General features: G+C 37.0%; 2 protein-coding genes across 5 annotated transcripts in view; both read left to right on the top strand.

The window, feature by feature from the left end:
• Positions 1-6,542, top strand: part of STYK1 (serine/threonine/tyrosine kinase 1) — a 52,633-nt gene extending 46,091 nt beyond the window's left edge. For all 3 annotated transcript variants that reach the window (XM_058282798.1, XM_023591649.2, XM_023591642.2), the window contains 3 exons: positions 1,523-1,563; positions 2,254-2,350; positions 5,138-6,542. In XM_058282798.1, coding sequence (XP_058138781.1) covers positions 1,523-1,563; positions 2,254-2,350; positions 5,138-5,342 — 343 coding nt within the window. In that variant the 3' untranslated portion in view covers positions 5,343-6,542. The remainder of the gene's footprint in view (positions 1-1,522; positions 1,564-2,253; positions 2,351-5,137) is intronic.
• A 6,428-nt stretch (positions 6,543-12,970) lies between these two features.
• Positions 12,971-23,772, top strand: LOC101439777 (protein mago nashi homolog). 2 transcript variants are annotated; one of them, XM_058282797.2, is made up of 6 exons: positions 12,971-13,381; positions 15,055-15,113; positions 15,888-15,998; positions 17,989-18,071; positions 22,709-22,732; positions 23,739-23,772. In XM_058282797.2, exons 1-6 carry the CDS (start codon positions 13,288-13,290, stop codon positions 23,755-23,757), a joined length of 390 nt encoding a protein of 129 aa, XP_058138780.1. In that variant the 5' UTR covers positions 12,971-13,287; the 3' UTR covers positions 23,758-23,772. The 2 variants fall into 2 exon arrangements, with proteins under 2 accessions (XP_058138780.1, XP_004468306.1); XM_004468249.5 differs by lacking the exons at positions 22,709-22,732; positions 23,739-23,772 and adding an exon at positions 19,846-20,210.
• The last annotated feature ends 593 nt before the right edge of the window (positions 23,773-24,365 follow it).

The following is a 24,365-nucleotide window of genomic DNA, read 5'->3' as shown; positions in this document are numbered from 1 at the left end:
TATTTATGCTCTGTCCAGATGTTTTATCCAATTCTGAGAGTGGTGTATTGAAATCTCCAACTATTACTGTAGAGATATCTATTTTTCCCTTCAGGTTTGCCAGTGTGTGCCTCATGTACTTTGGAGCACTGAGGCTAGGTACATGAATATTTAGTATAGTTATTTCTTCTTGCTAAATTGTTCCTTTTATTAGTATATAATGACCTTGTTTATCCCTTATAACAGTTTTGCTTTTAAAATCTATTTTGTCTGATATTAGTATTGTTACTCCATCTCTTTTTTGGTCACTATTTGCATGCGATATCTTTTTCCAACCTTTCACTTTCAGATGTCCTTACATCTGAGGTGTGTCTCTTGTAGACCACATATAGGTGGCTCAGATTTTTTAATCCATTTTATCAGTCTGTGTCTTTTGATTGGGGAGTTCAAGCCATTAATATTCAATGTTATTACTGTAAAGACATTACTTACATCATCCATCTTGACCTTTGACTTATTGTTGTCATGGTATTATTGTCTGGCATTTTACCCTTTAATTTACCCTCTCTGATAATCTTCATTTCTACACTCTTCTCCAAGTCTCTTGTCGTTTTTTTCTTTCAAGCAGATTGTTTTTATAGAATGGTTTTAAAGCAATCAACTTAGTGTTCAGAGAGATAATACCTTTTTATTTATGGTTAATTAGTATACATAATATTTAACTGATTGTGTCATTACAGTTACATGTACAGTTGGTATAAACAGGAGTATAAAGAACCACAATTGAATTTTAGTAACCATATAACTCAACTGCCTATAAAAATATAGACATGTAATGCAGAATATCCTACTAGCCATTATGTCATGGGCAGCAGAGGAAATACAGGATATCAGTTAATATGGTGAGTTAGTTAAAAGCCTTCAATTTCATCATCTCACTGGCATCTGCTTTTCAAAAGAGATCGGGGCGGGGGGGCGTTAATAAGCATAAATGGAAAATATTACTCACTCATGATGATACAGAATAGTAAAATATATCTCTCTTAAGTAATATTGCTTAGGCATATGCCAATTCCAACTACATATAAAGCTTGCACTGTTAATATTTTCCCTGTGCTTAGGTAGTTGTATCTACTAAGAATAATGGCCTTGTTTGACTTTGTGCCAAGAATAAAGACTGGAATTTATCAGGGAGGGTGAAAAGCCTAAAAAAGAGGCAGAGGCAAATTTCTTTAAGTTTGGACGAATGTGTTTATATGTGTGTATGTATATACACACACAATTTAGTAAATAATAGTCATTATTGTGGAATATAGAAGAAAGACACAGGTCCTGTTCTTAAAGAGATTGGATGTAAATGCTTTCTAATGGGGCTATTAATTTGCTTATTTTATCAGACACTCACCCTAAATTCTCTTTCATTGCCTTCTTTGTAGGGCTTGTACTGAAAGCCTTTGATAGATATCAGAACACTTAAATTTGTGCCCTCTTTAAGATATTTAAGTTCTCTTAAACATCCTAAATGTCTTTGTTTCTTTTACAGTTGGTCCTTTGGGATCCTGCTCTATGAGATGGTGACTCTAGGTAAGGATGATCCCCACGCAGTGTGTGATTCATATGCAAATATGAAAGTATGTTTATTTGGGTGATGGATGGTGTACGCGTCCAGAAGCGTTTTTCAGTACAAGCTCTGAAACTTGAACTGAGATGACATGAAATCCAAGCCTGACCCTGAGATATGTCTTATTATAAGTGTTGATTTCCTCCCTAAGTTGTTCTCTCCCTCTCTCTGATCAACCTTAATTTTCTTTTTCTCTCTTTCACCTTTTCTTTTCCCTAAAATGTTACCAATTTCAAGGATTGCTTTGAAATACAAAACATAATGCCCAGAGTGATATGCTTTGAAAAGATGCTCATGTCTCAGTACATAAAAATGTTATCAAACTAAATAACTCATTTGATTGAGAAACTGCAGCACCTTTCCATGTTTGGGGTATGGAAGAGGTCTTCCTTCTACCTTTCTCTTATTTTGTTACTTTCTTAAGAAACTCAGAATTTATCTAACTTATTCTTTCCCACCCCCCAAAAAACTTTTTTTCTCTCTCAATTCTCTAAACCCTATCCTTACTTGATCACCAGGAGCATCCAACTATACAGTATCTAGTATCCTTTGCAAGCAATCTCCAAAGTAGATAAAGACTAGTGTTTAGTAATAGTTCATATTCTAGAGGACGCTAAAGTTTTCTTGCTACTTGGTTCCTTATATACTGGCAGGGGCCCCACCCTATCCTGAAGTCCCTCCTACCTGCATGCTACAGCACCTCCAGAGAAAGAAAATCATGAAGAGACCCAGTAGCTGTACGCATACCATGTAAGTGACTTCTGAAAGTCCTGCTCTTCTCTTACTCCAGGTTTTTTTTTTTCCTCATTCAATTATGCCACTTTCAAAGTGGCCCAGATGATCCCAGACTGACCTTTATGAGCAAATCTATAGCCTTTGACCACATCTACTCTTAAATTTATATAGATAAACAGTGTTGGGGCAACTGCTGAGAACTATATTAGGAATCTACGTCTGCTAAAGTTTAGTTTCTCAGGAAGTTTTTAAAATAGAAAAGAGAAAGACCAAATAGAATATTTGGTTTATTTATTCAAATGTCAGTCTTCTGGTAGCTTCAGTTATAAGATTATTGTCATAAAATCCATTGCACTAGAGTTACTCATGCAGAGTTTACTGGCTCTTATTTAATATTTAAAAATTGTTGACTGTTTTGCCAGCTCTCTGCACATTAAAATCAAACCTGAGTGGAGTAAGAAATTAGAAAGGAAGGAGAAGGGAGGTTACCTATTGTCAGCAGAAAGGGATAGCTGGCAAACCAATTTAGTGGCAAAAAATAGAAAAATTAAAAGTGACACAAAGAATTTTATTACCAATAAAGTACTGCTTCTGTTTACTACAGGACTGCTAAGGCAAAATTCAGAAATGGTTTGGCTTTTATAAAGGGAATTTATTAGGGTAAAAGGTTACAGTTCTGAGGCTGTGAAAATGTCCAAATCAAGGCATCATCAGAGATTCTGTCTCACCAAAGGTTGACTTCTAGGGATCCTAGACTTCTGCCACACAGCAAGGCAAGATGGCGGCTGATCTCCAGGCTTTTGCCTCCAGGCTTGCTTTCTCCCCTATCTCAGCTGTGGGCAATCAGGCATATGGCTTGTCTCTTCCAGGCCTGTCTCTTTAGCTTTGGGCTGCTCCCTTGATTCCAGCCTCTGGCCTGTCACTCAGCCTCTCAGGGTTTCTCTGTCTTTCTGCTGCTATAGGCAGTCCTGCAGTCCTCTCTCTCACATGGTAGGGTCAAAATGCAGCTGTCTTTCTCTGTGTGTTTCTGCATTCAGTTCTCCACTTACATAAGACTCCAGTGAGAGGGACAAAATCCAACCTGGGCCATGCCTCACTGACATACTCTAATCAAAGGCCCTAAAGCAATCTGATCAAAAGTGATCTAATCAAAAGTTACAGAAAATAGGCTCATACCAAAAGGAATGACTCAAATCAGGACAAGTAGAAAAAAGAATTGTTACAGAACTTAAGAAAAGGTTAAATTACTTAAGAAGGCAGGAGAGAACATAATATATTAGTGAACATTTCTATAGAATTGTTGCTATTTTGTATATAGTTTAGCACTCAAGAAGTAAATTTTTAGCATTTCATTTTCTATACAATTACCAAATAGTTACTGTGTTAAGCAACCTATAAATGGTTGATATCACTATATATACATATGTACATATATGTCTAAGGTGATGCTAGTTTAATATACTGGAATGAAATTGCTGACAAATATTTTTTTCAGGCTTACTATGTGTAAAGTGTCCTTGACACTAGAAAGAAAGAAAATTGACAAGGTGGCTGATTTTGAAGAACTTAACATTTTGATGAGAAGATATCTGAACGTTATGAAAATGACATAAAGTGCAAGGCAATATAGTAGAATGGTTAAGAGCTCAGTTTCATATCTTAGTGTTAGAAATACATGGAATCCAGTCTTAGCCCAGCTACTTACTATCTGTATGGTCTTGGGCAAATTGTTTCTCTTTTCTGTACATTGTTTCCTTCTGTTAAAGAGGGGATAATAATAATCCCACCTCAAAGTTACTGTGATGCTAAAATGAAATAATGCTTTTTAAATCCATTACCATGTCTTACATATAATACGTTCTTGGTAAACATTGGAAGTATTATTAAAGTAATATCACTTACAAAATCTCATTGATAAATCTGTGAATGCAGGAAACAGGTTGAGGTTTATAAGGGAAGGTTTTACAGAGGAGTTGAAATTTAAACCAGGCCTGCAGAAAATGAAGAGGAGGTTAAAAGAACTGAGGATGGTGGAGGCAAAGGCATGTGGGTGTTAGTCACCACATCTAGGGTATAGCAAGACACTGATGTGGCTGGTTGAGCGTTAGCAGGGCCTATGAGGTAGAGAAGCTAGAGGGGAAGATGTGGGCTTCGTATGGGAAGCAATGGGAAACCACTGCAGGTTCTGGAGCAGGAATGGGACATGATGAAAAGTGTTTCAAAACAGACTACATTATAAATTCCCTGTAGCCTGGACTGAAGAAAACACAGATTAAAAGTGTTATATAATTTTATCTTAAGAGGACTTCCTAGAGAAGTTAGATGTAAGCTAAATTACAAAGGAGGAAAATGACCTAGATTCACAGACAGAACCCTCTGATCACATTATATGAGATTGGTATGAATTACATTATTCCATAAGCTCTTTATTTTCCTGGTTGTAATGTAACTTTTACTGATAGACAAGTTACAGCAATGGTCTGGAATGTTGCAAGTTAATAACGGCTAAAGATGAGAACATTTAATTTCTGAAAGAGTGATTGGCTGTTAAAATGAAAAACGTCTTCTTTCATATTGGTTGTAGTTTGATAAATCTAGGGTCCTCTTGAAAAAATGATATTAAGAGACTTGATAGTAAGAGGATGAGAAGGAATGCCATTTGTCTCTGGGAAGAATATGATGGACATGGCAAAGAAAGTAGATTAGAGGATTGCAAAATTTTTGCCAAAATTTGTTGGGAAAGGGACATGTTCCATATACATTTGCTTTGCCAGGGAAGTCAGTTTCTTGTTTCCTTTTCAGGTATAATCTCATGAAGTCTTGCTGGCGCTGGAGTGAGGCCAGCCGCCCCTCACCTAGAGAGCTTCGCTTGCGCCTAGAGGCTGCAGCTCGAACTGCAGATGACAAGGCTGTGTTGCAAGTACCAGAGTTAGTGGTGCCTGAACTGTATGCTAATGTGGCGGGCATCAGTGTGGAGAGCCTCTCCTACAACTACAGCGTCCTTTGAAGACCCTCCAGGAAAGAAACATTTATAGGTGATCATATGCTCTTGGAACCAGTTCATCCAAGAACAGAGAGTGGACTTTCTAGTGGGACATAAAAGGAGAAATGGGACATGGATCCTGGGCCTTTCCCCATACCTTTCCCTGGAAACCTGAAAATGATGGTGACTGAGACCTCTATACCTCATACCCTTGAGGCTGAGAAATACTGCCAGCCTCATTTTTGCCATTCCAATCCTCAAGACCATCTTAAAGATTCAGGGTGGAAGTGGTGGAGAGTGTCGCTACAAAGGAGGTGTTGGAAATCTGCAGTGTGAGTTGCATGCATGAATAAGCATGTTTCCTCCTACCCCAGACTAGGTTCCTCCTGTAGCATGTTTATCTAGACTATCATAACATCCAGAGAAATTGGAATCAAATGAGACAACTGGAAGCCAACGAAGGATTTGGGGAGAAAGAAAATGAAATGTTTTCTTTGCTGAAGAGAATAGCATGGACTGAAGCCATCCTGTGAAGAGAGGGAGTGAGGAAGGACATAAAGTTCTTCAGTCCTGGTCCCTTCATGTGGGACTGGAGAAGAACCATGAAATAAAACTTCTGAGTTTCCCCTTGGGTATAGATAAGAGAAAGATGCTCCCTTTTATCTAATTCTGAAATAGGTGAGTCCTAATCATACTGCTTTTAACTAGAAGCTTGAAGGAGTCAATTTATGAATGACACATGATACATAGGCAAACTTCCTAGTCCCTGTAAGACAAAGGAGACAAAGCCTAAGAGAGTCAAAGTTGTCAGTGATTAAGATGCTGGGTGTGTTTGTTCAACCAAGAGGAAACATAGGGACTAAGTGAGAAGGCTCAATGGCTCAGAAGGTCTTTAACAGGGGCTAGAAAGGGATGTAGTCTGAGGAGGAATGATAGTGTCTAATTTTGCCATCCATACATTTCATTAAATTTTTATTGACTTTAGACTTCTTTGGCATACAGCTGCCAAAGTCACTATACTAGATATGATAGAAGTAAATAAATGGAAGTTAATGTCAGTAGAAAATTTCAGGAGACAAGCTACATAGGAAAGGGATTCCTTCTATGTAAAATGGACAGAATACCTACCTCACAGGGTTGTTGTGAGGAATAAATGAGTGTGTATACTGAATATAGTATCTGGCATATAATATATGCTAAATAAATATTAGTTTCCTCTCTTTCTCCCTCCTTGTCCCTGAACTCTTTATGTCTTTTTCATTTAAAATCTACCGGGGCCAAGAAGAGAATTGTGGTCTGTCAGTCACACTGCAAGGCGGGACAGGCCTAAAGACGATAATACAAATACCACATGACTAAAAGGTGGACGTCATCCTTTTTTCTGTGAACTTCTGAAGGGTGATAGTAGTCCCCTATGATTTCAAAATACTGAGACTAGCATGATGATGACAATTGAGTAGAACATGGTGATGTATGAATAGAATGGATAGTCTGGGAGAGACAGCTAAGACTCCTGTAGGAAAGATAACTGGCAGGTGAAAACTTTAAGTTGGAATCCTGATGAAGTCATGATGAGTCAGCAAACTAAATAATGATGCTTGCCCTTGTGGAAATGCCACAATGACTAGTCAGAGTTTAAATGGGTGGTAAGTGGCAACAGAGAGAAGGAACATATGATGTCTTAGTACACACTGAGAAAATCCTAGGGAATCCCATTGTTGCCTCTCAGCAGTTCACTTAAGTCTAATTTACAGAGTGTTTATTCAAATTCTTTTAAAAATTGAGTGCATAGACCCATTGTGCTAGATTCTGTGCTAGCTATGGGATAAAAAACAACAAAACAAAACAGTACACTTTTGCTCACAGTCTAGAAGGCTAGAGAGACATTATATATTTATTTGTGTGGGTGTTAATTATAAATTGTGCTAAGTTCTATGAAGAAAAAAGTATAGAAGAAGGGAGTATAAAATGGGGACCCCAATGAAGAAATGGCATTTAAACTGAAGCCTTGGGAATGGGTAATTGAGCCAGACAAAAAGAGCCTTAAGAAGAAGTGCCCTTAGTGTGAAATCTTTTGTGCCCAACTGCTTAAGCCACATCCAGTCTGTGGCTCATTGTGTCTGCTCATTGTGACAGCTCATTGTATATGCTTGTTGTGTCAGCTCATTTTCTTTAGGAGGCACTGGAAACCAAACCAGGGATCTCCCATGTGGGAGGTAGGCACCAACTGCTTGAGTCACACCCACATCCTCTGAGTGTGAAATCTTGAGGCAAGTAAAAGCATAGTTGGTTTGAGGAAATGCACAGGAACAAGTGTGGTTGGAGCATGGTGAATTAGGGAGAAAGTGGCATGAGGTGAAATGTGGCACTGGTCTGTCACACTGTTACCTTTTCATTTGTTTTGATAGGCTGGAAAGAAGCAGACTATTGCTATTTTAAAATTTTATCCCTAATTTTGTTCTTTTCAGGCTAGGTATGAGAAACTGGATACAGTAATTGTTTACTCTAAGAAAACTTGGTGTTTCACTTGGTTGACCATGTTTTTTCCAAAAGGGTGATTATATTTCTGGCAACTTTAATCTGTCAGTCAAATGATTGGAAATTAATGGAAAAATAATTAAGATATTTATCATTTAATCCAGGCTAAGTTTTGCTTTTTTATTTTGATTCCCACCTTCCCCAATCTTGTTTGTCCAATCTATGCTTTATTGTTAAGAAATTTCCAACATACTTAGGAGCTGTGAAAATACCTACCAGTGTCTAATGGAAACTTGATAACATAGTTTAACTTGGAATAGTCTGAACTAATAGTTCTCAAATGCTCATGCAGAACCCTAGTATTTTTATGCTAGATTTAGGTATTGAGTTGTTAAAATTGAATAACAGTGGGGATTTTTCTCCATTTTTAAAAAGAAAAAGTTAATGGATAGAATTTTATTAATCTTAATATTGCTGTATTTTTTCTTAAAATTTTGGTTTACAATAACTCAAACAATTAAAACAAGTATGAAATACAATGGAAGACCAGAAGGACACCTACTATACTTAAGACTGTTTTGTTCTTGTTGTTTTGGACATAAGAATTGGTTATAAGATGTGTTAGAAGCATATAATATTGCTGTATGCTAGAAAAAAGATTCTTAGTTTGAAAAATGGAATTAAATATATCATACCATGATAATCTAGAAATAGTTCCAAGTGCTCACCATACATGAGCATATCTGAGAAGAAATGATGTGGCAATTTCGGTATTTCTGTGTGATAGGGGTTCTCTTATTTAAAAAGTAAAACCACTGAGTTACTAAAAAGATATGGTTAAAACTTCATAGGGAAGACTATTACAGAAGAAAGAAGATAAGGATAGATGAATGGAATAAGGACTGAAAGACCACCTCATTCTGGCTTTTTTTTTAAAACCACCTGAGAATGTTATTTTTGACCATATACTATTTTTGCCTTACTACTCTGATCTATTAACTGAATGAAATGGCCTGGACATCTTCTGTCTTGTAAATACAAAATCAAAACTATTCAAAAGTTATTGGTAACATAAAGAAAACAATTGAGAGTAGAAGACTATCATCTCTAATGTTTACCACAAGAAAGTTAGTGCGTGTTTCTGAAAATCGGAAGTAGGAATGATTTGATAATTTTAAATAGGCAAAAAGACAAAAAGAGGTGTGAAGACATGAAAGAGCTCAAAGGCAGGGAATTTTAGATGTAAAAAAAATCAGCAGAACTTTTTAAGGATAAAATTAATAATTATAAGAAAGAACCATCTCTGATCATAGCTCCCTGACCTGAAAGCAACAACTTTTTAAAAAAACGGTAGTGGGAAATCATTATTTTGTCTGTTTGAATAGTGTATTTGATTAAATCATGCAGTCTCAATTTCCATTGGAGTTGGAAACCAAATGCTTATTTCTTCACAAGGGTGCTTTGAAGTTGACAAAAGATAGGTTGTGTTAGCAAAGGTGGAAAGAATAGTCCACATAAAAGATTTTTATTTGGCTTCCTTTAAGCAGCCCAAACATTTATTTTCTTAAGTAAATTGTGGTGATACCAGAAAGTATGCCATAATGTGAAGTGTTGTAGGAACAAGGTTTTAAGTTGAAATGTTTCCATAATGCAGACAAAAAGTGCGGGCTTAGGAGCACTGGGCCTTGACTAGACAGAAAACCGTCTGGTCAGCACGAGAAATTGTTTGCATGAGGAAACGTTTGAACTTCGTATGACCTGTACCTTAATTATTGTGAGTGTTGCACCTGTCCCTTATTATAGTAAATAACGAACAGCTGCTTGTTGGTTCCTAAATAAATACGATGTAGAAACTAGGGTTGAGGCTCTCAGTTCCAGAAGCTGTGAGTCCTCTGGTCCCATCTTTGTCTCCTCTCTTTTGTCTCTCTCTCTGACCTTTACTTCGTAAAGTTCTGCATTGCCTTCCCTTCGAGCCAACCTATTGAGAGCTGATTGCAGCAGTGAAGCCTATAGCAACTGAGATTGAAACACATTTATAAAATATTTTCACTATTCCCAGGCCAAGTAAAAATGTAAAAAAAAAAGGATCTTATAAATTGCTATCCATCACAGTAGCCACTAGCTACATGCGGCTACTTAAGCATTAAATTAGATTAATAAAAATTAAATAGTATGTAAATGTGAAAAATTCAGTACTTCAGTCACTCTAGCTACATTTCAAGTGCTTGGTGGCCACAGAAAATATTTCCACATTGTTGTTGGGTTATTACCCCACCAACTCCCCTGTTGTTTTGTGCTTGCTGCCTGCTTTCTGTATCCACTCATTGTGTGTTCTTCTGTGTCTGCTGGCCTTCTCTTTAGGTGGTACTGGGAATCAACCCTGGGACCTTCCAGAGTGGGAGAGAGGCACCCAAACTCTTGAGTCACCTCAGCTCCCCGGTCTGCTATATCTCTTACTGTCTCTCCTCTGTGTTTCTTTTTGCTGCATCATCTTGCTGCACCAGCTTTCTGTGCAGGCCAGCAATCCATGTGGGCCAGCACTCTGCTTAGGCCAGCCTGCCTTCACCAGGAGGCCCCAGGAATCAAACCGTGGACTTCCTATATGGTAGATGGGAACCCATTTGCTTGAGCCACATCCGCTTCCCCCACTTTGCAATCTTCATCATGATTTGAGAAATATACTTTTGGCATTTTCTTTTAGCATCAAATATGAAGAACTGAGTAAATATATTTTGATATTATATCATAAAAACAAGTAGGGCTGGGAGCGGATGTGGCTCAAGAAGTTGAGTGCCTGCTTCCCACATGGGAAGTCCCAGGTTCAGTCCTTAGTGCCTCCTAAAGACAAAGGACAAACAACAAGCAAACAAATGAAAACACCAACTCAAGGGAGCTGATGTGGCTCAGTGGCTGAGTGCTGGCTTCCCACATATGAGGTCCCAGGTTCCAGGCCCCAGTACCTAAAAACAAAACAAATTAAAAAAACCCTGGTAGGACTAAAGGGGATTAGTCTTGAGCTTAGAAGGCTTTTTAAGAGGGTAAATACCAAACTGGGCAATTAATAAAGACTTTAAACTTTGTATATTCCATAAACTCCATTACAAAGTTAAAAACTCTAGTATCCATAGATCTTTTTAGGTAGAGATGAAGGTGAACACTGGTACATGTGCCAAAAATCTGAAGGAAATTAATTAGGAAATCTAAAGATATTGAATGAGGTTTCCTATAAAAACCAAACTGTTTTACTTTCCTTGGCTGCTCAAGCAAATACCATGCAATGGGTTGGCTTAAACAATGGAAATTTATTGACTCGGTTTTTGGTCTAAAAGTCTTGATTTGGATCTAGGCATCATCAAGGTGATGATTTTGTCCCAAAAAGAGGCATTCTGGAGCTGGCTGCCAGTAATCCTTGGTCCTTGGCTCCCATGTGAAATAGCAATCAGTGCACATGGCAGCCTCCTCTGGCCTCACCCTTCTCTTACGAGTTCTGTTGACCTTCAGCTTCTTCCTTCTCATGGCTTTACCCTCTGTGAATTTCATTCTGCTTACCAAGGGCTCCAGAAATAGGATTAAGATCCATCCTGATTGAGCTGGACCTATACCTTAACTGAAGTAACCTCATCAAAAGGTCCTACTTACGATGGGTTCACAACCACGGAATGGATTAATTCTAAAACATATTTTTTTTTCAGGGATACATAGCTCCAAACCATCACACAAACCAAATGGATTAGTCAATATTTCAGAGACAAATGCAATATTTTGGTCAAATTTCAGTGGGTTTTTCATGTGGTAAGTACAGTAACCACTTTATCCCTGTTTGGGGTTTTCCAGGTTTTAAAATAGAAAGACTTGCATTCTAGGAAAACTTACAGTGTTGGGAAAACTGGAACCATTTGTCATTCTAGTGGTAAGGGATGGTGCTTTATGTTTCTTATGTACTTTCCACAATGGTGGCCTATAATAAAAGGTACTGAATACCTTTTTCTATACTAACAAAGTTATATGATAATGCCTTATTTATAAGGTCCAACATAACATGGCCCAGTCAGCCTTTCTGGTCATTCTAGTTCCATGAATCTTATGTTCTAGCTATACTGCATGTCTTGGCTTTCCCAAAACAAGTATTTTTGTACCACTGTGCTTTTGCCCAGGCCATTCCATCTTACTGAAGGTGCACTGAACTTAATCTTCAAGGTTCAATTCAAATAGTACCTCTTTCTTTAGACTTTCCCTGATACCTTTCTTCAACTTTTCTCTCTCCATTACACTTGCTCCTCTGCTGTACTACCAGCATTTAAAAAAACATATTCTTTATTATAGCAATTGCTCCCTGTGCTTTTGTCTCCATGTTTATTTTCTCTTCTAGACTAGTGCAAAAGTTTTTCTTTTTATTACCAGTGTCTAGCTGGTTCTGACAAATAAGAAATGCTTGTTGAAATGTATTATACAATGTTTTATAAATTTCAAAACTTATTTCACATACATTACCCCATTTATTCCAATCCACATTTCTGTGAGTTTGGCAAAGTTTATTATAGCATACCTGTTTGGCTGATGAACAAACAGAGATAGTGATTTGACCGGTGGTAGGCATAGTGCTGTGGGGACTTCTTACTGCTACTCTTTCTACTGAATTCCAGTGAAGGTTAAAGCATCACCCAACAGATAATTCTATACGTTGGTAAAAGAAGGGTGATCCCTAATATCTGAAAACCAGACATTGTGTAAAAGCTCACCCTTTCTTTCCCTGTTTTCAAAAACAGTGGAGCTTTCCTTCACTTTTCCAATTTGTTTGTATCTGGTGAGAAACATGGGCTAAACTATTATTTGATCTTGAGTTAAACTCCCAAAACTTCATAGTTCACAAAAGTGAATGCTTACACAATGAATGAGGTACCTTGTAAGTTTCTGCTATTAAAAGGAACTCTTATTCAAAGGCTTAGGATTTTCAGTTGCAATGTGCTTTTCAAAACTTCAGACCTTCCTCTGAAGGATTACTTCTACTTTGTCTCTATTATAGGCTTCTAGATGCCAGAAAAGTAGCATTGTCCAAAAAGAAAAACCCCGTTTTAGTAATCACGCAGGAGAAAGGAGCTATATTCCGAGTTGGAAGTTGACTCCGGATTTTTCACTCGCTTCAGTTAGCGGGGAGTAAAGCCACATCATCGCACGCAATTGCCGCGAGACTCAAGAGACTCGAAAAGGTAAAGCGACGTGCAATCCTTAGCTCTAAGCGCACAGAAAGTATACTACTATATTTTTACTCTATTGTAACTGGATCTATTTAATTTAAAAAAATAAAGCGCTTCCGAGCTTCCTAAAGTAGCTCGTCACTGTTACCCTCCCTGCAACGTCCGAGGACCCAACAGAAGCGCCAACAGGCGGCAGGGCCGCGGCGGCGATGACGAGTTATTCCGGCGGCTGACGTCACTGCCAGGCGCCGGGCGGCACGTTGCCTGGGCCTGCGGCGGCCTTTCCGGGGACAAAGATGTCTATGGCCAGCGATTTCTATTTGCGCTACTACGTAGGGCACAAGGGCAAATTTGGACACGAGTTTCTGGAGTTCGAGTTTCGTCCGGATGGTGAGCAGAGGAGAGGCCGCCGCCACCGCAACCTTGAGGGGTGCGGGGAAGGGGGAAGCGGGGCGGAGAGGCCGCGGGAGATTAGGGAGGTGGGGTGGAGCGAGCGGGGCGCGGTGGACTTGAAAGTGTACGGTGCGGGCTGACGGCCCTTAAGTAAAGAGGGATTTAAGTAATGGAGGCCTAAGTTAATTTTGTCAACAAAAGGATTTATTGGTGTGAGTTAAGGAAAGCTATTACTGCCACCCACTGGAAAGCTGAACCAACCGTATTAAGATCCTAGAATAAATGCGCCGGAAGGGACCTTAAAAGCCACCTCGTTTTTATTGGCCTAATACTTGAACATGCACCCTACCTTGCGGTGATCCCATGTATGCCCAAAATTTTTCAATGACCGGTTGCTCTTCGACCTACCCACTCATTTACTCTTTTTCATTCGTACAGTGGGTGAGGCCGGAATTTTAGAAATAGAAATGACCTGCTTTGAAGGAGCGAGAACCCGAAGGGTAAATAAATGAGTGTAACGATGTGTTTCAGGTGTTTAATTGCAGTAGTCTACACCACAGGGAAGAAAACCTTCATCACCTTACTCACCATTGTTTTCCCATGTTTCTTCTAAATTTAGCTAAGGAGTTAAATTTACCTGAATTCTTCATCTGCTCTTTCCTTATGTTACCCAGTTTTCACCTGTGGATAACATAACCTGTGAACACATCCAGTTTGTCAGTATCACTTTTAGCCAGTCACACAAATGAAGTACCTTGATGCTATTAAGGAATTTCATTCCAGGATAATGATTCTCATCCATATAGCAGGTGCCAAACCATTCCACATACTTCCATCAGTAGTGGTGACTCACAAAGCCAGTTCTTAAGGCACACATCTCAAATAGGGCACCCTATCACCAGTAAGATGGTCAAGACCAGATTACATCTGTACCTGGGCAACTGATTGGCTATAAGGAGAAGTAAGCATCAGGAAATATTGAAAGTCATGGTGGGCTAAATTAAATACACACCAGCCAACAAACTGGTCAGCTGTTATCCGGAAGCAGCACATTATTTGTATGCTTTCTAGTCAGTTAAAACAGAATTGCCATATCATATAATTGCATTTACTTTGAAGGAAAACAATTAAAAGAACGTTTTGGAGTAGTGGAGAAAGCATGAGTATTGGTAGACCGTATATATAGATTTGAATATTTATGGTGTGACCCTGGACAAGTTTGTTTTATTCACCCATGAGTAGGAATAATAAAACCTACTTCTTTCTTAAGGTTTTTTTAAGATTAGATTATGTGCTCTAAGTAAAGCACCTAGCACCAATACAGATATATAACATACACTTAAAAAGAAATGTTAGTTCCTTTTCTAAATTCCCTTTCTAATTCAAGACATAGCTTAAGAAAATGGGTCTTAAAAATGACCATCTTGTTACATATTTTAGGCATGGAATATTTAAAAATTTGGCTAGCTTCAGCTTCATTCAACTTACCAACAAATATTTATTTAGCATCTACATGCCTAGCATTGATCCTACATTAGGAGGGAGGAAATTTTAATAAAAGTAGTAGCATTAACAGATCTTTACCTTCAAAATTGTTTACAGTGTCATTTCTTTATTATATTTTTAGCAGTTTTTGTTGTTATACATTTTTTTTTTCCTACTCCCCGCAGGAAAGCTTAGATATGCCAACAACAGCAATTACAAAAATGATGTCATGATCAGAAAAGAGGTAAGTCCTTTTTGAATATCTAATTTTTACATTTAGTCCATTTTCCTCATGCTGTTGTTGAATTCACAAAAGTACATCTAAGGCTGTTGTAAAGAAGAAGCCATTTTAAAGATTAAGAACAGTTTCAATTAGAATAAGACATAATTGTGGTGTCTGTAACAAGAGAAGCAGTGTAAATATATTAAGTAGTAGTCTCACATTTGAACATAGCATGCAATTTATTTATTTATTATTATTATTATTTTTAGGAGGTACCAGGGATTGAACCTGGGACCTTGTACGTGGGAAGCGGGTATCCAACCACTGAGCTTCCTCAACTCCCTGCAATTCATTTTATAATTAATTTTATCTTTTTACTTTATTAACTATTAGAAAGTAATTCATGAATACAATTATAGAAATAGTATGAAATTTTTTTTTTTAAATCAAAGGCTCGAAAGTTAGGTATATGGAAAAGTTAAAAGCACTGATTGCAACTGACTGAATATTTTGGTCCCTGTGTTTCAAAGGTAGAATTTTAAAGACAAGGTTTTAAATGGGAGCTAGGGATGAGAGAGAGAGAAAATAGAAATGAGTGGGCTGGAAAGTGAAGAAAAATAATATTCATAAGAAAGGTGAATGATTCTTTCCCATCCTATACTTTTGAAATCAGAATTTTTTTTCTATGATATTTTATTTGAATATTGAGGGCTTATAACTTCTCTTTTATCATTTCCTTCTGAGTAGTGGGAAGATAAAGGCAGGCATCATGAAATTTTATAAACTTATTTTCAGGCATATGTACATAAGAGTGTAATGGAAGAACTGAAGAGAATTATTGATGACAGTGAAATTACAAAAGAAGATGATGCTTTGTGGCCTCCCCCTGACAGGGTTGGAAGACAGGTTCGTATTTAGATATTCTTTAATGTAGAAATTGGTGGAATGCTGTGCCTTATTTATTTAGACTCATTCCCCATTGATTCTTTGGTTTTCCATTTTCTGTGCAATGTCTTGGTAGTTAAAGAGTAAATGTGTAACTCTAAATTTAGACATCTTACTCCATAGTCTCTATCCTGCCCAGCCAAAATTAGATGTTTTCACACTGCTATGAATAATTTCTATTGTGTCTTAACCACTTTTATTAGGAATAAGTACAAGTGATTTTTATTATTATGATTCTCATTGATTATATAAAATTCACTTTTTCCAGAGTTATAACTTTTAAAATTCTTATTTGCATCCTTGTGCCCAGAGAGGGATTTGATTGGTTTCTCTGTTCAAACTGACCATTGCCTTTGCCTCTCATATTCCCTTCAGAATAATTGATGTTTCTCCAGAGGCTTCTGAAGAACTCTGAAGACCTAATTTCACTCTGTAAAAAGACAGTTTGTTTTCTGAATTGGGTCTTTCCAACTCTTGGAGAAATGAGAGACCACCTCTGGAAGGAAGAAACATTTAATTTCACTTTTATATATTCCTGAGGAGTATACTTTCTATTACCTTCTTTGACTAGAAGAAAATGTGGAGAGATCTAACAGATGCTGACATTCTGTAACAGTAATTTAACTCTTCTATTTAAAGAAACAATATTTAGGAACACAAAGGTAATAGTTAATAGTATTTATTTTATGCATTGTAACATTTTTAAAAAGAAAACTTAGACTTCAGTTTGTTTTATGCGCATATTTACTGAAAAACAGAAACAACAGCAACGATGCTTTCTTATCTTTTATGTTCAGGGAGAGCCCAGTGTTTCATCCGCCTTCTTAATGTTCCATGTTCACACGTTTTCGTTAGTGGGGAGGATTGGGCATGCTCCAGAAATTGTCTTTTGGATCATTAAGTTAAAAATCTTAAGATTGTTTGAAAGTCTGGTTTATTCCTCATTTGGTCTATGCCACACTGTCCATAATTAAGTTTCCTGAGCAGATACATAGCTAGGACTACCTTTGGTGACATGTTTTTTTTTCAGTGTGACTTGAAAACTCACTATAGACATAGCCTCTTAATTAATGGTTTCAGTTTGTACATAGACAGTGTAGAGAAAAACTTGTACAGTAATTATGGCACACTAGAATCATCTACATTTTGTTATATTTGTTTTATTCTTTTAACTGTTTTATAAAGTCAAAAGAGTATGAATCTTATCAGTGGTGGTAAATATCAATACCTTTTTTTCTATGCTTTTTGAATCTTGGATTTTACATTTGTAAAATGAGACTAATAAAACCTACCTAATGAGGATATTTTAGGGTTTACAGAAAAGGTTTACAAAGTCCCTAGTACCATAGTACCAGGGTTTTGACACTTAGTAGGTTCCAAAGCTGTTGGTAATATTATGCATTAGAGCCTATAGAAAGGGAAAATGTGTGTATATGTATGGGTTTTTGTTTTGTTTTATTTTTTTGGTCTGGCATATAAGAGCCAAACTTAATGAGTACTTGTGATTGTTGATGCAATTTAATGAGAGCTACAATGTACTGTATTTATTACTTTAATAATAAATTCATACTTACATACTTATTTTTACAACCTTGCCCTTCAAAGTGATGCCTTTAGTTTTTGTTAATATTGTAAGAAACATTTGTGTGTCATTCTTAAGTGAAATTAAGTCTTATTAATTTCATTGTATAATATCTTCTTTATGAGGACTCTGGGAAGCAATTGTTGCTTGGTCCTAAAATTGGAAGTAGGGCTCCTGAGCAGGTGATTAGTTTTTTATTTTTAAGGACATGATTTTATGTATGACAGATTAAGTTTCTCTTCTTTTCCTCAATGACTGCCAGAAAACTTGGAGCCAGAATTGGGACCTCTTTGTAGCAAGTATACAGATATTCCTGGGATGGATTTCCTTCCTATTAATTACATTTTTGGATCTATTTTATTTTTTCAGGAGCTTGAAATTGTAATTGGAGATGAACACATTTCTTTTACCACGTCAAAAATAGGTTCTCTTATTGATGTAAATCAGTCAAAGTAAGTATGTTAAGCACTTTGATAAATGAACATAATCTATTAGGTTCATTTTAGAACTTTAGCCAGTTTATTTGCTAAGATTATTTCAGTGATATCCTATCAGTTTATTATGTAGATATAACTCTGATTTCTAGGTTATTAAAGACTTGTCTGTCAAAGAGAAGAATATTTCACTGATTTAAAAAAAAATCTTAATTCAACAACTATGTATAATGCACAAATTTTCTTAGCTGTTTCATTTGCAGATATGGAAATCATGTCACAAAATTAAAAGAAATTCTTGTTGAAATATATCAGCCATTTTAGCCTGTATCATTCTCTTACTGGGGTTCAGTACTTGAAATAAGTGGAAAAAATCCTGTTTGCCTTTAGTACTCAGGCCTTCCCAAGTTTGGTGTCATCTCTGGGCTTTTGTCTGAAAAGTCTCTCTGCCTCTAGCCATTTCTTTCTATCCTCTACCCTCAGAACATCTCCATGGTGCTCTTATTTTTTTCTGTCACACTAAATTATACTAAATAATTATTTGTCTGCTTTACTGATTTGAATGTAACTCCAAAGTTAGTACAGTGCCTGGCACATATAGGTGCTTTAGAAATATGTATTAGAAGAAAGAAGAAAGGAATGAATGCATATTAACTATTGGTCACAAAAGTGATATTCACAAAGACCAACCAGATGCTTTTGAACTGTTTATTTTTTATTGTGTTTATTTTCCCACAGTTTATGAGGATATGGAATTTATACCCTACTGGTGGGAATGTAAAATGGTATAGTGTTTTTAGAAAGTAATTTGGTAATATGCATCCAAAACTTAATATTTTTCATTCATTTTTGGCCTAGTAATTTTGTTTCTGGGAATCTATACTAGGGAAATATTCTAAAATATTGGAAAAACTTTTTTTATGTAAGATAATGTTCATTGAAGCATTATTTATAATTAGAAAAATCTAACAGAAAGAAATTAATTAAAAATTATTAGTGTATTATTTTCGATGTCATGAAAAAATAAAAAAGGGCACAGGGAAGTAATGAAAAAAAAGTATGAGAACCACACCAGTATATTTATGGTTATTCCCTGAGAGTAGTGGGCATTATGCATTATGAATATTATTATTCTTTATACCCTGCTTTCAGCTTTTTTGTGTCCTGTCTGCTCTCTCTGTCCATTCGTTGTGTGTTGTTCTGTGTCTGTATTTTATTTATTCCTCACCCCCTGCAGCTTGTTTTTGTTGTCTGCTCTGTGTCCTTTTGCTGCGTGCTCTTTTGCGTTGTTGCTTGTCTCCCTTTTTGTTGCATCACCTTGCTGAGCCGGCTCTCTGCGGTGCTTGCAGGCTGGGTGGCACTCTGTGGCGCCGGGCTCTGCAATGCGGACAAGCCTGCCTTTACAAGGAGGCACGGGATGCAAACCCAGGGCCTCCCATATGGTAGACAAGAGTCCAACTGATTGAGCCACAGCCCCTTCCCCTGCATTATGAATATTATTTTTTATTCCATCTTCATAATTTTTATACACATTTTTTGTGCTGTAACATACTCTTTTATAAGGAGATAAACATTTTAAATATGAAAATGAATACTGATGAAGAAAATTGTACTTTTTTCCTTATAGGTAGGACAGAGGTGTTAATTGCTAGCAAAATCCTTCCTTTCTCCTGACTTCCTTTAATTCAGTTGTTTCAAGATTTTTCTTTTGTTATGCTTTAGGAATTAACTTAGAGCCTTAGTTGTTTCATCCTCCAAACAAAAAAGTAACTTTTATCTTTTTAAATTTTAGGGATCCTGAAGGCCTTCGAGTATTTTACTATTTGGTACAGGACCTGAAATGTTTAGTTTTCAGCCTTATTGGATTGCACTTCAAGATTAAACCGATCTAAATTGTTTTGTTTCTAAGCTGTCTGTATATTTAATTACGGGATAGGTATGGGAGGGTTTATTTTTCATTTATAATATTTGGATTTTTATGAAAGTGAAGCAGATTGCTTTTTATATACAAATTAAAAATAAGAAAATACATTAACAGGCTTAACAGTATCCTCACTTGTATCCAAGTGTGTTGGACTGTCACCCCACATGTTAAATTCTGTGAATAAAAGCTACCTGTCATTGAAATTTTGCTGCAATAAAACATCAAAGCCTGGATGAAGTGTGTTTTTTTTTCTTTCAGGAGGCTATGTCTCTGGTTCACTTTAAAGATATTAAGAAATTGTGCTAGTTGATATATCCTATAGCAGAATTTCTTTCAGGTAGAAATATGTAACCAGATTCCTATCCATTACAGAGAGTTTTCCCTTATTTTTTCCTTACCTGATGGGATTTAATTTTTTAGTACTTATGGAACTTGTTTATACAAGATTCTGGATATTTTACATTTACCACAAACCCCTCAAGAATTACATTTAAATATTTTTGGCATTAACAATTAAATCCTACAGGGTTATAAGAATACCCCAATTTAGGCACATCTTTTATTCCCTTCTATTCCCTTCTCTGCTCCAGTATATAAATATATTGGAGCAGAGGAGGCAGGGAACTAAATGAGTTCTCAGCTTTACAAATTGTTCAAAATTTAGATTTAAATGTCTCGTGTGTGTGTGTGTTTTAACTCAGAGTGGGCACAGATTCTACTCAGGTTTCCTAGTTCTCTTGAACTTAGACTTCATCTTTTGCTAAGTCTGTTAATAACCATGTGCCTGGTATTCTATTTCTCCTTTATCTGAATTCCATTCTGTAAAAGTTGTGCTGTTCTGATAGTTCATTTTCTCCAGGGGATTAGTCAGCACTGACTTTAGAGTGCAAGAATTACTCTGAAGCCTTGTCAGGACTCCTGAGCAGCCAGGCTCTAGAGCATCTGTCCAATAAACTTTTCTGCTGTGATAGAAATGTTCTGTATCTGTGAAGTCCCTTGGGGGAGCCACTAGGTATGTGTAGGTATTGAGCCCTTGAAATGTGACTGATGCAACTGATCAGTGTTACTTACTTTTGATTAAATTAAGATAGCCACTATGGCTAGTAGCTTCTCAATGGGCAGTACATCTGTAGAGTGTGACTTGGTTGTTTGTCATGAAGTCCAGTCTGGTCCTCTTCATTACTGAAACATGCATGGTCATCCTTCAGGTTTGCTATGGAAAACTACCTAGTCTCCAATGTGCAAGACTGACATGCTTTTGTCTATGTCAGTTCTCTTAGAAAATCTGTTTAAGGTATAGATCCTGATGAATATGCAGTATAAAGTCAGGTTCAAATTGTCTCACAGACTTCTATGTCAACCTCAAGGAGGAAACAACCTCAGTTCTTGGAATCTTTTGTGGGTCCAAATGAATAATGAGACTACAGTTTTGGTGGTTCTGTCGTTCCTATTGAATCATGATTCACTTGAGGCTGAGTCAATTGAAGAGAAACAGTCTTAGATTTAAAAACATCTTTTCTGTACATAAAACTTTCTGTCCCCATTCTTTAACTCTCCCAGTACTTATTTACTTAATATGCTCTATCCCCTCAATACAGCTAAGGTGTCTCATATTCAAACCAGGAGTAAGGAATTCACTAGGATAAGTATATGTTGACTCTGCTTTTCTTGTCTTAATTGAACTGGTGGACATTGACCACATTTTTAAAAATTTAATTTTGATTAGTACTGGTTTTATGTGGAGCTAGAATTTGACAGCACTCGGGCCAGTGTTTTGTGTTTTTCCCATAGTAATTGAAGAGACTTCTTGGAATAATCAAACTTGTTTTCTAAGTCTGTACTGGTTTCTTGCCTCCCCTGCTTGCTTTACCCATCGTGGTTTGGAATCTAGCACAGTCTTTAGTTTCCATACTAAGTTACTTAGTGAAAGTTGGTTGAATATCAGTCAGATTATTTGTTTTTTGTAATGCAGTCTTAAGGTGGTGCTAGGGAAGTGGTGCTACCACCTTCCTTTTCTCTGTGTACAGATGTTTCAATATAATCCTGTTTCACAGCCTGGGAGAGACATTAGGTCTAAATGGAAAGGCCTGACTCTACCCTGAACCCCAAACTGGTAACAAGCAGCCCCAGCTGTTTGCCAGGGAGGGAACTCAAGTTGCTTAGTACCTCTCCTCCTGGGGTGGATATATACCTTCCTGACAGGCCACACGGTTTGTCTTTCTTCTCAGACATGAAGTGGGGCATGCAGAGCTGCCACCCTAATCAGAGTAGTTTGGCTTCCCAGGTAGACCAGCTACGATGGGATCTCTTCCCCAGCTCTTTTGGACCCTTCGTGTTGTGAAAGTATAAAGCAGTTATTGGCTGGAAGTTTCTTTTGTGCTTGAGCCTGTGTTTCCACAGTGTGCCATTTAGCAGTTCACTCCACAGGTGGAAGATACTCATTTCTGCTGCTATGGAAGCCTCAATTACCATAAGCCTTTGCATCTGTGTGTATATATATATATGTATATAACTTGAGTGTATATATATATACTCAGTTCAAATGCATAAGGATATTTCTTTTGGATGGGCAGAACTGTGATCCTAATTCTCACATGTAGTTTGAGGACAGCACTTTGTTCAACCAAATCAACAGATATAGCACAGCAAGGAGGATGGGTAGGAATCAGAACCATCTGCCCCAAGCTCGACAATTCTATTTTATTTATGTATTTTTAATTTTTTTTTCCAGATTTTGTGCCTTTACTTCTTGCAGGTAAGTTGCAGGCAGATATTTCATTGATATGAGGGTGGGTATATTTATGTGGACATTTTAAATATGGATATAAAGCTGAGTTTATTTTATATATCCTATTAGACTACTCTGTTGTGATTGGAAATGTGTAAGACCTATGAACATGGGTTATTCTAGAAGTTCAACCACTGACTCATAAGATTATTTTAATAATGTGATTCCTAACAATGGATAATGAGCTAGAATAGAAAATTTTTAAAAAATTGATAAACAACAAGGATACATGACTGATTTGAAGGTGAGCTCAGAGTCTGCCTGAATTGAGACTCCCCAAATGATGAACAGTAAAGTTTGAGAACCACTACTCTAGATCTCTAATGTCTACCTTGCTCCATTTCTCTGAACCAGTGTGATTTAATGGAGAGAGAACTGATTGAAGAATCAAAATTCTTAATTATGGATCCCCAGAACTGTTTTCCCTCTCAAGCTGTGAATAGACTTTATCCTTAGTGGCCCAGCATCAAATAGCCATCAAATAGCCATCATTATTTTATCATACTTACCTAGTTCATGAGATGCCCTCTCATTTAGTTAGTTAGAAATTGGAAGAAGGATGGTTACTGACTGCTTAAGGTCTGGTTGAGATGATATAGAGAATTTTGACTCTAGATCATTAGAATAGCTTTTATTTTATTTTATTTTTGAGACGTTCTGGAGGTGGAACCTGGGACCTCATGCATGGTTAGCCACTGAGCTACACTTACTCCCCTAGAATAGCTTTTATGGTAAATACAAGAATGACAAGTGGAGTAGTTAATTGACCAGGAAACCTCAAACGAGAGGTTTTGTTTTTTTCCATTTTTTTCTTTAAGAGCCAGGACATTTAGTATCATTTGGTGGCCTAAATATTAGGCATTATGCCAAATAATCATGGAGGTGGAAACCTGGCCAGGTGAGGTTACTCCTCCCAATCGAGTAGTCATTCCCTGCCAACTGATGGTTATTCCATACATTCATTTTGGCCTAGGACAAGCATGTTACTGTGAAACGATCAGCCACTGAGGTTTGAAGGTGTGACCGGAAGGTGTGAAGGTGTGACTAGAAGATGCACCGCTAAGCCTCTAACTAACAGTATCAGGAAGGAATGGGTAAAATGTGTGGTTTCCAAACAAACAGCCTTTTGTAGCAGAGTGGCCAGGAAATAAATAAATGAATGCTTTATATATTAATATTAAGTGTGTATGTGTTTGCATAAAAGGAAATTTGGGAGTATAGGGATATTCAAAGCATTCTACAAATTTCTCATTTTGCCTTTTTTGTTTGTTTTATTAACAGTGGTTAGATGAAATTTATGCTTCCAATTTTTTGCTTCCTTGATCAAAGGGCTGTGCTAGGAGTTTCAATCACTCCCTCCTGAAATTACTATTGTTCTCTTCTAATGCTGATTGTCTTATCTAAAGAAGAAATTTGCTTTTTCCAGAAATTCAGAGCTTAGTACAGAAAAGGACAGTAGTGCTTAGAAGTAGTGGCTACATAATTTGGCTTCCAATCATTAAGTTCCATCCTGCCTCTCTGTAAAACTATGAAAAACCTAGATGTTTTAGTCAGTTCCTCTGAATTTCAACAACTTTGCTCATCAAAAACACATGGGGGG

This window comes from Dasypus novemcinctus, chromosome 20 (assembly GCF_030445035.2).
Source record: "Dasypus novemcinctus isolate mDasNov1 chromosome 20, mDasNov1.1.hap2, whole genome shotgun sequence".
Classification (NCBI taxonomy): domain Eukaryota; kingdom Metazoa; phylum Chordata; class Mammalia; order Cingulata; family Dasypodidae; genus Dasypus; species Dasypus novemcinctus.
This window is presented reverse-complemented; position numbering and strand designations above follow the sequence as displayed.

Coding starts and splice junctions, on each gene's coding strand:
- LOC101439777 (XM_004468249.5), top strand. CDS start 13,288: ATGTCTATGGCCAGCGATTTCTATTTGCGCTACTACGTAGGGCACAAG. Junction 15,114..15,887: donor ATGTCATGATCAGAAAAGAG/GTAAGTCCTTTT, acceptor ACTTATTTTCAG/GCATATGTACATAAGAGTGT. Junction 18,072..19,845: donor ATTGATGTAAATCAGTCAAA/GTAAGTATGTTA, acceptor TTTAAATTTTAG/GGATCCTGAAGGCCTTCGAG.